Source organism: Ochlerotatus camptorhynchus, unplaced genomic scaffold (assembly GCF_037179485.1).
Source record: "Ochlerotatus camptorhynchus isolate MF236.1 unplaced genomic scaffold, CSIRO-AGI_Acam_v1.1 ptg000262l, whole genome shotgun sequence".
Lineage (NCBI taxonomy): Eukaryota > Metazoa > Arthropoda > Insecta > Diptera > Culicidae > Ochlerotatus > Ochlerotatus camptorhynchus.
The window spans coordinates 1,922,221-1,934,824 of NW_027040752.1; the positions used below are offsets into that span (position 1 = coordinate 1,922,221).

A 12,604-nucleotide genomic window follows, 5' to 3' on the forward strand; every position below is an offset into this window, starting at 1 on the left:
CGAGATTCCGTTATTTACCTACTCCTGGAGTAGTTAAATGTCTCTTTGCAAGATTGATTATTACTAAACACCAAGACCACCCATCGGAGCTATCTTCATTCAAAGCAAATTCTCGTTTCCCGCTTCATCAACTCCCGTCAGCGAGTGGCAAACCGCCATTCTTAAGGAAATTTCCTTCCACCAAAGATCCAAAACTCAAACAAAACCCGCTTGAAAACCACAAATTAATAGCATCATAAATTGTAACACCTCAACCCCCTCCACCTTCCTGATGGGGCCCAGCCCCACTCGAAAGCAATTCGGGCTGAGATTCTCCACAAAGAAACCACCCCGTTTCCTGTCACGAGATCACACCCATATTGGCTGCGGCAGAGACGACGACGAAGTGGAAGGAAGTTAAGCCACTGGTCCGACCTATTATTACCCTATAAATTACATCTTTCGGATGTGAAAATGGTTACTTAAATTGCTTCCCCGAGCAGCAGCGTCCGGTTTCCAAACTGCCAGTGCGGTCAGTCCGCCGGGGAGGACCATTTGGGTTGGACGCTTCTCGGTTGATGATGGGGCTCCCGTGAAAAAGATACATATCTATTCATCCATTTCGGTGCCACCGGGCTCCTCCGGTAGATTTTCCTGAACATATCTCCAAAGCGACAACGGCAACGGCGGTGTTTGTGTTGTTTGCGTTAAATTATCGCATTAAATTTGGAAATTTTGCAAGATTTATTTTTATTGCTACCCCATTGCCGTTTGCTCGGACAAAGATGGTAGGTTTAATGGATGGGGACATAACAGCAATGATGCAATAGATGGTGGTGAAAAAATTGACATCGTTCGAGAAATGATCAAACGGACCCACAGAAAGCCAGTGTGCAACACGTAATTGATTGAGTTTCGTTTAATCGAGTTGAATGTAAATTGAAATTGAAATTTAATTTGAAATGGTTTCCAATGCAATGGCAGTCGATGGTCATCAATCTGGGGCAGGGAGAGAAGGGATTGGTAAACTGCTTCTCCATTGTTGGCCCAGTCACAGGGAGTGGTGACTGCACGGACGAAGGTAGTTCATCACGATTTCTCGATAATGAAGCTCCACATCCCGAGGGCGAAGAAAATTATCGACAAAGTGTGTCTGACCGAAGAAAAGATCTCACTCTACTTTCAGTTTTCCCCGGCTTTGCTGTCGAGTTTGCGTTCGTTGTTTAATTACATTTTGCCAGTATTTTTTCCGCCGTTGGGTCTTAATTTGATTTACTTCTCGCCGATCGGTTGGAACCGAAGGGATTGTGGGAGGGTGATAGCGAGTTAGGATGGAAACTCATCAATACAGCCGGTGTCCGACTTTTGATGATATCGCATTTCCGAAGTAATTTGTTTGATTGAAACAGGATTTTTTTTTTCGCTCATCGGATCGATCTATTTCATCATAATTTAATAAATAATGCAAAGTTATTTCATCAATGCTAAATTTGTGTGTTCTGTAGAGTTTTCTTTAAAGTCCTTATACAATTTACATCAATTTCATTTAAGAAGCACGTTTAATATTCCATCGATTATTTGCAAATTATTTTCCGAAATCAAATTGACCAACCAGCTCCGAAGTCATACCGACGTAATCGACCAAATACGCGGTTCATTAGTAAACAAATGTCACATCATTGTTTCTTGACGTAATTTTACCGAACCAAGCTCATTTCACTCACCCCGATCCGTGTGCCTTTTTCTTTTTTCATGTCTCCACAACAACAACCACCCGCTGCCTGCCCAACGGAACAACCCACCTCGCCACCCGCTGTCCATCAACCCGACGACCAACCAACCGAAAACATCAACCTTCACCGATTCGTTTCAGCAGAAACATCCACATGTTATCTTCGAGGCACGTACAAAATCAAACAAGGGCTGTGCTAATTCTGGCAACACGGGAGGACATCGGCGCGACCGGCAGATGCGCCGGCAGAACCACCACTCGGGCCTGGTGGTCGAACAGCAGGACCCGAACGGGGCCGGGCGCTACCGGAGGGACGTGCGCGAGGCGACCAAGTACATCGAAACGGCACTGGTCATCGACAAGGCGATGTTCCAGAAGCGCAACGGGAGCACTCGGGCCGAGGTGGTGCACGACGCCATCCAGGTGGCGAACATTGCCGATCTGGTAAGTAGTACGATTAGCATCATAGAAATCGATCAATGTGAGCATAATTTGGTCTTATTCTTAGAAAACCTCTGTTCGAACATTTAAATTCGCGTGACTTAAGTCTAGTCCCGGAACGGGAATGAATAACGTCGCTAATTTATCGCTATCGTCTAAAGCAGGCCTCCCCAACTTTTCTAAAATTGCTTTTACAAATGGTCTTATTGTTGAGCTGTTGACGTCTGGACAGCCCTGGTCTAAAGCGAAACATTTTCAAGGCATTTGGTGTCGTAGTAGGTTGTAATGACAGCAAAGGTAGCCCAAAAATTAAACCAAATACCCACCGACGCATCAGTACCTACGATGCGGTGTCCTGGAAGAGAACCCAATCTAAGACAACCGATCGTGAAGCTTTGATTCGAGTTGCGATATATCACAATCACGATCGTCAATCAGCTGATGGTAGTAACGCTTTGTACATTCCTATCAATGTGCTCATCGAAGCTCTCTCCATGACCATCTATCAAGTTGACGAAAGCAGTAAAAAGCAACTGGTGAATGTCGTCTACGGTAGTGATCCATCACCGATCTGGTCATTCCCGACAATCACGAAACTCATCTATGCTCGTTTTGAAGCAGTTGCTGCTTTGCTTGCTTATGTGAGTGTGATGGTAAGTGAGCCGAACAGATTCCGTTTAATGTTGGCTGCTTTTTTTGTAACTCACACAGTCGCGCCTGCCGAGACGAACTTGGAATGCGTAGCCATTGTTTTCATTTTCTTCTGTCGTTTTGCTTTTTCTTATCATCGTACTGCAGAAGTCTTCACAAAATCTCACGATTGTCAAGGAAAAGGCCAAAGCATAAATAAACGAATCTTATCGATAACACTCACCACACTAAACCCCGACTGACTTGTTGAGCTATCTGACAATCCTTCGAAAGAGTGACGTTCATATCTGACATTCGGAACCTGAGTGTCTAGACTGAGTGACTAGATGATGAGACGTCAAGACTGAGTGTGACACAGCCAACAAGAAATGATAATTGTTGTTTTGAAGATCATCAATAATAGGTACACGAATGTCAACAAAACTGATTGATAGAAAAAATGCTGCTGAGATGACACTCACTATGAAGTGTAAAGGGTGATACGGTCAAAATTTGGTCAAGGGAAAACGCGTGTAAATCGGTGAAATCGTTTATTTAAAAAATCAAATTAAATTTCTTTTTCAAGTTCAATTAGTATAAAATTCAGGAAAAATATTCAGTTAGGCTTCCGTTTTTCCAAATCCGAATTGCCGGGCCTTACGCTTGACCCCTGCCATCAGATTTTGTACAGCCACCTTGTCCACCTTCTTCGCCGCAGAAAGCCAGTTTGCCTTGAACTGCTGCTCGCCCTTAGCAGTTTTTTTGGTCTTCTTTAGGTTCCGCTTGACAATAGCCCAGTATTTCTCAATTGAGCGGAGCTCTGGCGTGTTGGGAGGGTTCTTGTTCTTGGGAACCACCTGCACGTTGTTGGCGGCGTACCACTCCATGGCCTTTTTACCGTAATGGCAAGATGCCAAATCCGGCCAAAACAGTACGGAACAACCGTGTTTCTTCAGGAAAGGCAGCAGACGTTTATTCAAACACTCTTTCACGTAAATTTCTTGGTTGACAGTCCCGGAAGCTATGAAAATGCTGCTTTTCAAGCCACAGGTACAGATGGCTTGCCAAACCAGATATTTCTTTGCGAACTTTGACAGTTTCATGTGCTTGAAAACATCTGCTACCTTTCCCCTTCCTTTTGCCGTATAAAACTCCTGTCCCGGAAGCTGCTTGTAGTCGGCTTTGACGTAGGTTTCGTCGTCCATTACCACGCAGTCAAACTTCGTCAGCATCGTCGTGTACAGCCTCCGGGATCGCGCTTTGGCCGTCGTATTTTGTTTATCATCGTGATTTGGAGTCACTACCTTCTTGTAAGTCGATAGTCTGGCTCGTTTTTTGGCTCGATGCACGGTTGTAGACGATACACCCAGCTTATTTGCGGCATCTCGGAGAGAGAGGTTAGGGTTTCGCTTGAAACTACCGGCAACTCTCTTTGTCGTCTCAGCGGCTTCCGGTTTTCGATTTCCCCCCGATCCAGACTTCCTGGCTGTCGACAAACGTTCCCCAAACACTTTAATTACATTTGTAACGGTTGATTTGGCAACTTTTAACGATTTTGCCAACTTTGCGTGCGAGTAGCTCGGATTTTCGCGATGCGCGAGCAAAATTTTGATACGCTGCTCTTCTTGCTTGGACGGCATTTTGACAACAGAAGAGTGAATTCCAAAATCAAAATAGGAGCAACATTCTACACACACACACCTTCAAAATGAGGGGTGTTCAGGTTTTTTAAATGCAAAATTGAAAGAAATACGTCTAGTTGATATTGACCAAATTTTGACCGTATCACCCTTTAAACTGATTGAGTGGAGCGGTGAGTGACCAACTTTCATTGTCAACTGTCAAAAGAAACTGGTACGTAGCTTGAGTGAGCGTTCGATTTGAGAGTGATGAAAAAGGGTGACTACACGCAAACCAAAAATTTATTACAATGAATGTTAGTTCCATTTCCTATCATCCTCTGTTCATGAACATCGCAGCGAATGTTAGAAGTTGACCTTGCAGGCGATGTAATGGTTTTTTGCCTTTTTTATTTCGTGTTCTGTCTGTGCTTTCATTTACACAAGCAAGCATTTGCCTTGATTTTTATGTATAACACGGCAGAACGACGCACACACTTGCCTCGAATCTCTCCAGCAGAAAAAACATACGAAGTCAAGTGTGAGAGGAAATGAGCGCTTCTTGTTTGCTTTTAGGCTATCCATATTCAGAAGCATGGAAAGAGCAGTGGATAAAGTACAGGTCTGATAATCACACAGTTCTTGGTTCGAGTCCCAGTCGGCAACCTTTTTCCAATTTTTTTTTTTTCGACATAATTCATTTCACTCACTAATACACTCCACATTTTTCGGTCCCCAATTCTCTTGCATTGGACCGCAGCTAGGTATATTGCATCCTCGGTTCATGCGGTCTCCACTTATGTACATCCTCTGATGATGAATCCCACATAATTGTAAGCGAATCTTACATCCACCGGTTGGGTGTATGATCATTGATCAGTCATTTCGTGACTTCTACAGTGACAGTTTTCAAGACTACTTCACTGTTTTCGTTGTGCTCTTCATCATCAGCAGCGAGTGTAACGTTTTTCCTGTGAGCAGCGACCATTACTGGTGATTGTTGTTTGCCATGCCTCTACCTCTCACTGCATGACAAAACGTTCTGTCAGCGATAGTCGGTTGATGCGTAAACAAGTGTCACGTGAGTGTCATGAAATTTTGCATCACTGTCAAAACAAAAGTCGTTACAATGAGGGTTGTCAGCAGGGATGGGCTAGAAACTCAGAGAGAGAGAGAGAGAGAGAGAGAGAAAGAGATTACATACCTGGATGAGAGCAGTTGGACTGCACGGGTGCTACTCGCGCATAGCCCATCGAGTAGTGCACTATGTGTTGACGGGATTAGCACTTTTTAATCGGGGAAGACGTGATTTAAAGATTTACAGGAATGACTACGGACGATAGGCTGGCCGCATAATGTAAACACTCATGAGAGATATGTTGTGGTGGCTGTATTGTGTTCAATACTGTGGCAAAATACCAAATTATGTGTTTTTACTAAAGTGGTATTTTTATGAGGTCGATATGTAATGCTCATTTATTTCTTGTTATGTAGCTAGTATAGGTCCATGAAAGAAAACTTGAATGCCATTCAAAATTTGGGACAGTTTTAAAGCTGCCAAACTGTAGTTTTACATATAGAACAGCACCAGTGGTTCGCCTCCGAGAATCAGCAATTAAATGAAAGATTGTCAACAATTGAATTCAAGGTTGTTTGGCACAATTTCACCTAAAATAAATTGGGTATCGTAGGCTCCGCTGTTTACTCCACCTGCACACGTGGCGTTGTAATTAACTTTCATGTACCGTATGCGGGATAATGTTTGCACCATTAAGCAATGTCCAAATTAAAAAAATTCTCAAAAAATTTCGTCTTCGAGTTTTTTTTTATTTATTCAAAGGGGGAATGTTTCTCAGAGTCTTAAACTATGTTAATCATCGATCAAGTTTCCACTTGCTGCAATTACGGCCTCCACACGCTTCCGGAATGCACGGCAGGTTCTAATAATGTAGTCTGGATCCATTTATCTCCAGGTATGGGTCAATGTTTGTCTGAGGCTTGCTGTACTCGGATGGCGTTTAGAACAGGCCTTGGCCTTCATGACGCGCCATATTGAGTAATCCAGCGGTTTAAGATCGGAGCTGGATGGCGGCCACATATCCTTCGCCCAGAACGGAAGATGTTCCTGCAACCACTTCTGAGTGCGGTTCGAGGTGTGGCACGGAGGCCCATCTTTTTGGAATACAAAATTGGCTTCGGACCGTACTATTCTTTGATCCACGGATCCACATACTTACTTAAAATCCCGATGTAGATCTCCGTAGTGACCTTGTCGTCTTCTGGAATGAACACCGGGTCCATTTTTTTGGCACTGGAAGCAACCAATCCAAACACCATAACGCTAGCAGGATGCTTGGTCAGATACACGTTCTTGTGCTCGTCGGTCACGTCTGTTGCCGGAAGAGAACTAATATACCGGACGGTTCTGGAATTTGATACGGGATAGACGGTAAACATGCTCTCGTCGGTGAACAGGATTACCGGATTTGTTCGCTTAAGGAAGTTCAAGATTTTCTTGCATCGTTCGACTCGTAGCTCCCGGATGCGGTTGGTAATCATGTGATTTTTTTTCCGTGCCCTCGACTTTGCCCCGCAATCATCCTCTACGATCTACTATGCCGTAAAGTCACTGATCCCGTGTTCCTTTGACATTTTCCTTATTGAACGCACTGGATTCACCCTAAAAGAAGAGATGATACGGGGGCGAAAATGAACCACTTTTCTGTCAACCGTGAACCAGCTCCTGATTGGCCGATTTCATGTGCGTAAGATGATGTAAGTTAGGAAAATTCATCAAATTTCAAGATCGTTAGGCTTAGAATTCCTGATATACAGTCAATTGAAACGTGCATTTGGGCCTAAAAAGACCCCAATACCGTCGCAAGGATAAACAACAAAGATGTCATTCTTCTAATTTTGTTAAAAGATAGACGTACCAGTTACAGCTATACGTTCCCAATAGAGTGTTCCAATAATGGCCCATGATGATCCCATATAATAAGAACGTATAGGAACTGCTTCATCTACCCTATATCAAACTTATTTTTTCAATTTGTTGATGAAAATTTGTAATTTTGTTAAAGCAAAAATTTAAAAAGGCAATCCAGTTTCCTACAACTTTTTCCCAAACGTCATTTTCGTGCTATGATTTTTTTTAAAATACCGAACACGTCATTTTGAAAAATTAAACGTGAGACAAAATGGTTGAGTTCCGGCACAAACTTAAGGCCGGCGCACAATGGATACGTTTTCAGGTTTTTTGACAGTTAGCCCATGCATCTGTAAACAAATCGAGTTAAGCGATACAAACTTTTGCTCTTGTATCATTGCATGTGATACAAAAACACCCATCCAAATTAACTTTCATTTATTTAGGATAATCATTGGTCAAACATTGTCCAATGTACAGTTTGAAATGATGGGTACATGATTGTTACTTCGGTCATTCATTTAAAGGCGGAGCCAATCTAAATTTAGGTACTCTACTCTGAAATCTGTGAAAGGGAATTTAGTATCATGTAGACAAAACGTCCAATGCAACACTCATTGATTATGTCATTAAGAAAAATCGTCCAATGTGACGTATCCGATGTACAACTTGACAATTCAAAACGTCCTATGTGGCTTTTTTTCTATAATGCAGAATAAAATTCAAAGTAAAATTGTGATTTTAACGTTTCTACTGAATTTTCAACGTTATTATTCACTGACTACATTAGGAATAGTATTGCAAAATGCATTGTTTCTAAACAGTTAAAATAATAATCTGTCGAACTTCAACTTCGATTTTCAAAAAATGGTAACCAATGTAACATTTGGTCTATTTGAAAAGTGGCGTGAGAATTATGCGATGATTCATGGAATGCGAAGAGAGAAAACAAAATCAATTCGACAGTTGGCGTGGAACTGCTCCTAAGAGCAGTGCCGGTGGTGTAGTGGTAAGCGTGACTGCCTATCACTCCAAAGGGCCTGAGTTTAATCCCAGTCGGCGCCCCCTCTGAGGCATACAATCTCTGATCAGTAGGGAAGTAAAGCCGCGGAAGGGAAGTAAAGCCGTTGGTCCCCGGTTCTTGAGTTGATGGGTCATTGGGCAGAGTCCAGGTGTGAGAGCTGCCTCCCTGGCGTCGGTAGCATTGGTACTCAGTACGGGAAACAAGAACGATGGAAAACAAATCATGTAAAGCGTGAAAAATCTCTAGACTTAATGAAAAAATTCTGAACTTTTCGAAAGGTCTGTGAACTACTCAAAAAATCCGCTATTCTTGGATGTTAAAAAGTTTTTGGAGGCTTTTCGAATTTCTTTGAAGCTTTGTGAACATATCTAAATAGGAGAAATGGATTTAATTTCGGCCTAAATGCCCCTAATTTGAGCCCATAAATAAATTCAGAAATCGACTAAATTTTCAATAGCGACCAAAAATATCCGTCAGTATCGTCCCAATGACGCGTTCATTAAGATAAAATTGATAAAAAGCAGATTTTTAAGCGATGGGCCCAATCTTAGATCCATAGGCCAACATTAGAGCCATTTCCTCTATTTTAGAACTTCTTGAAAGCTCTGAAAACCATTTGGAAGCTAGTTAAGGCTCTCGGAAGATAAATGAACTTTTCTGAAGCTCTATGACTTTTTTTTTTGAAGTTCTGTGCACTTTTGGGAAGTTCTACAAACTCCAAGGACGTTCTATGAACTTCACGAAGTTCATCTCGACAGAAGTTATCCCAACTTCTTGGAAGTTATAATAAATGCTCGGTCTATTCTGTTTTGCTGAAGTTTTCACAACTGTGAAATTTTCAAGGGGTAGGTCACTTCGTACACCAATCTTGGATCATCATTTTTGTCAGTGTGCTGCAAGTGTGCGCAGGTGTGCCGTTTGTGCCGATCATAGAGCAAGCTGTGATTGTTTGAAAAATACCCATTCCGGCAATCTGGTATTTCTGACACCTTGGTTTGAAATCGCAAGGATAAATCGGATTGAGGATGACGCGGGAAGTGGTGGGTGCGCGAAATGTTCGTGTTTTATGTTCATAGGATGATAATACTATGATATAATGACCTCAAAGGCAAACCAGAAACCTAGACTATCATGCTGTCAAAAGCAACGGTCTATCAGCGACCGGAAAGAAATGGAACCGGTGGGGAACATTGTTGCAGACCGACTATAGAGGACGATGAATAGACTTCTGTAGTTTGTTTTGTGTGAGTTGCAGCATTATTTGAATTAAGGGTACTAATGGGGTTTGATTAACTGCCTCTTTCTTTTGAGCCCACTCTAGAACCTACATTTCGTATTTAGATCTATAAGTGAACTGCTGCTGCTTATATAATAAATGTTATTTGTTAACTGCAGCAGGAGCTTGTGTTTTGTGTAGCAATTGGGATTTGAGCGGGATTCTCTCTGTTTATACTCTTTAGTGTGACTATGATTGCCCTGAAAAGAACCTTTGATATGAATTTTAGTTGGGACATGTTCAAAAATTTAACTCTTTTGGAAAATCTTGGTGGCCTTGAAAAGGGCCGATGGTAGTAAAGCCTTTGGAAGATGATGATGACATGTAGGCAGCTGGATCAGAAAATCGGACCGGACAATCCCATATTCTTCGGTTCATTGATTGGGCACCCGCAAGAGACTCGGCCCGTCTGCAGCTGGACAGGAGTTGAACTGGTGTCTGCGACATGTTGGAAGGCTGCAGAATATCAGTGTCCACCCAGCTAAAGCTCCTCCCCTTTTAGTTTTTTCTCTCGTTAAACTCCTTCTCTCAACAAGCTGGTAAATCTTAGCCTTTAGCAGAAAGCCGCTTTACACTTTTTTCGTCGAATTTATGATCCTGTTTCACGTCATGGTTCTTCTCAATGTCTGTTCATATAAATTAGTACTTTTATGCATTTTCTCAAATACGCTAAATCAAACGAGTAGAATTCAGAAGGGATGTCGGCTACGCGCTCGAATAATTTAAAATACGATAAATATTTAATCTATTCGACTCATCGATCTAGAAATCTTTACGACTCATCGATAATCGAATAACTGGTGCTATGCTAGTTGTCATTGCTATGACGACGACTGAATGAATAGGCTTAGACACAGAAGGATGAAAGTCAATTCTATTCATCGATTTCCTCTTTTGATGACCATGGCTTCACTAACCTATTTCGCACTATTGCTGCAATGCTCATCTATCATCCAGAACAACAAATGTATCAGTGAATGTATCTGTCGTCGAGTGATTAACAAACAGAAAGTCGATGAAGAGAATCGATCAAAATCACTTGCACCCCTGCTTCCATGTTCGGTTACAAGATTACAACTCTGGAGAGCATTTTGTTTGGTCGTTGGCTGTGTGTGGTTCTGAATATGGCAATGAGTGTGCAAAACTTTACGCAATTGCATCCTCCCTATTCGCACACGCCCGAAGATCGAAGGCAAATGCCACTTCAACTTGTTTCGTCTACTAACGACTCTCTGATGACAGCGTTGGGTAGCAGCAATGCTACATCGATATGTTTCGACTAGAAACGATTATCTGATGACTGTGTTGGGGAAGCAGCATATGCATGTACGTAATTGGTGGATTTGTTTGGAATTTCAACGCTTTTGGACAATGCATTACATTTACCACCTTTTCAATCGGTTTCTTGTTGAAAATCCAAAATCGGAAGCATTTCTACCGATGCGTAGAAATATTTTTGATCGATTGGTCATAACATTGTTGAAATTGGTCCAGGGACAACTGAGTTATTAACGTTCAAAATCTTTCATAACTTCGTTACATGTTCCATTTTCGGTTTTCACAAAGTGTACCCCCACATATAAATCACAGACGTAGTCCTACGTCAAAAATATTGATCTGAGTCTGAACCTCGTAAAATATCTCGGAAGATCTCTGAAATCCCTGGCAATTCTCTGAAGTTTTTGAACATACCAAAACATCTAGTAAACTCAAATAACTTTTCGGAATTTAACAAAACTTCTCAAAAGTTTACAGAACTTCTCGGATATTTACAGAATTACTCGAATGTGCTGTGAACTTCTCGAACGCTCTCTGCACTACTCGATGGATTGCTGAACTTTTAGTAACTCTATAAGAGGTTCGCGGAATGTCTCGGAAATTATCTAAGCTTATAGTTCGCTTTCTGATTTATAGGAAGTTCTCTGAAATTTTCGGAAGTTCCCTAATTTGAGGAAACTTTCTAAAATTCTACGATGATCAGTTATTTGCCTACTTTGGAAATTATTTTGAAATGTGTATGGACCGTACACACTTACCAGACCCCTCACCTCCTGCCTAAAGTGTCTACATGGTTTATGAATAGCCCCTTTGTATTCACCGTACACACTTAGGAATAACTAATTTTACAAGTGACCGAATTCATCTTTTACATAAAGGATGAGACGTAAACAAACCTGGCATGTAGAATTAACTGCTCCGAGACTAAAAAGTTCGAAAGTACGTTTGATTGAGCTGAATTTCACGTCTATTATGAATCAAATTTATGTCAAAATTGACGCTCGTATATGTCAGTCTCAGAGTATCTAAATTTTTCTAAGTGTGTATGTAGATAGTTTTGAGGAGTAAATCTAACGATTGGGATAGTTGGATTGTAACCTTTGTAAATTTTTACCGAAAACGACAATATATTCAAAGTAGGTATGGCTTGACTTCGAGTAGTCAAAAAATCTTTCATCTACATAGATAGACAAGTATGGCTATGTTAGACGAAGCACATCAACAGAAACAAAACCATAGAAATGAACTCACCATGACATCCGCCCAGTCGGCCGAAAACGCAACCCATATCCCACAATATTTTCAACTGCATGCAGTCCGTACTAAGTTGTATTCCATTTGGAGTGGAATCCCAAGAGTGCGCCACTACCGCCCCCGATCCGGGTGGCGGCGGTCAACGTCGATCCATTCTCAATTTTCCAAAGCTTTGCTTGATGGTCTCTCTCGGTCCGGTTGGTCAATCCGGCACCAGCATATCAACAGCATCGCAGATAATCAAGTTATTATCGCTGCCCAATCTTGCTAATTGGCAGAACCGAAGCCCGTTCCTGGGAAATATTGCTCCGCCAGTCAATAGTCCAGTCATCACCAAATATCGTGACCGTAGTATGATGGTCTTGTCGTCGAAAAAGCCAGCAGTAGTGCGGAGAAAGCAATTTTGCAAAGTGAAACCCTGCGTCCGTTGGCCATCCCACAG

At 41.9% G+C, this 12,604-nt stretch overlaps 1 protein-coding gene across 1 annotated transcript in view; it reads left to right on the forward strand.

The window, feature by feature from the left end:
• mmd (mind-meld) overlaps window positions 1-12,604 on the forward strand; it is a 1,436,357-nt gene that overhangs the window by 1,185,734 nt on the left and 238,019 nt on the right. Inside the window, exon 9 of the mRNA XM_065226841.1 lies at window positions 1,856-2,155. Within this exon, the coding sequence (XP_065082913.1) occupies window positions 1,856-2,155 (300 nt within the window). The remainder of the gene's footprint in view (window positions 1-1,855; window positions 2,156-12,604) is intronic.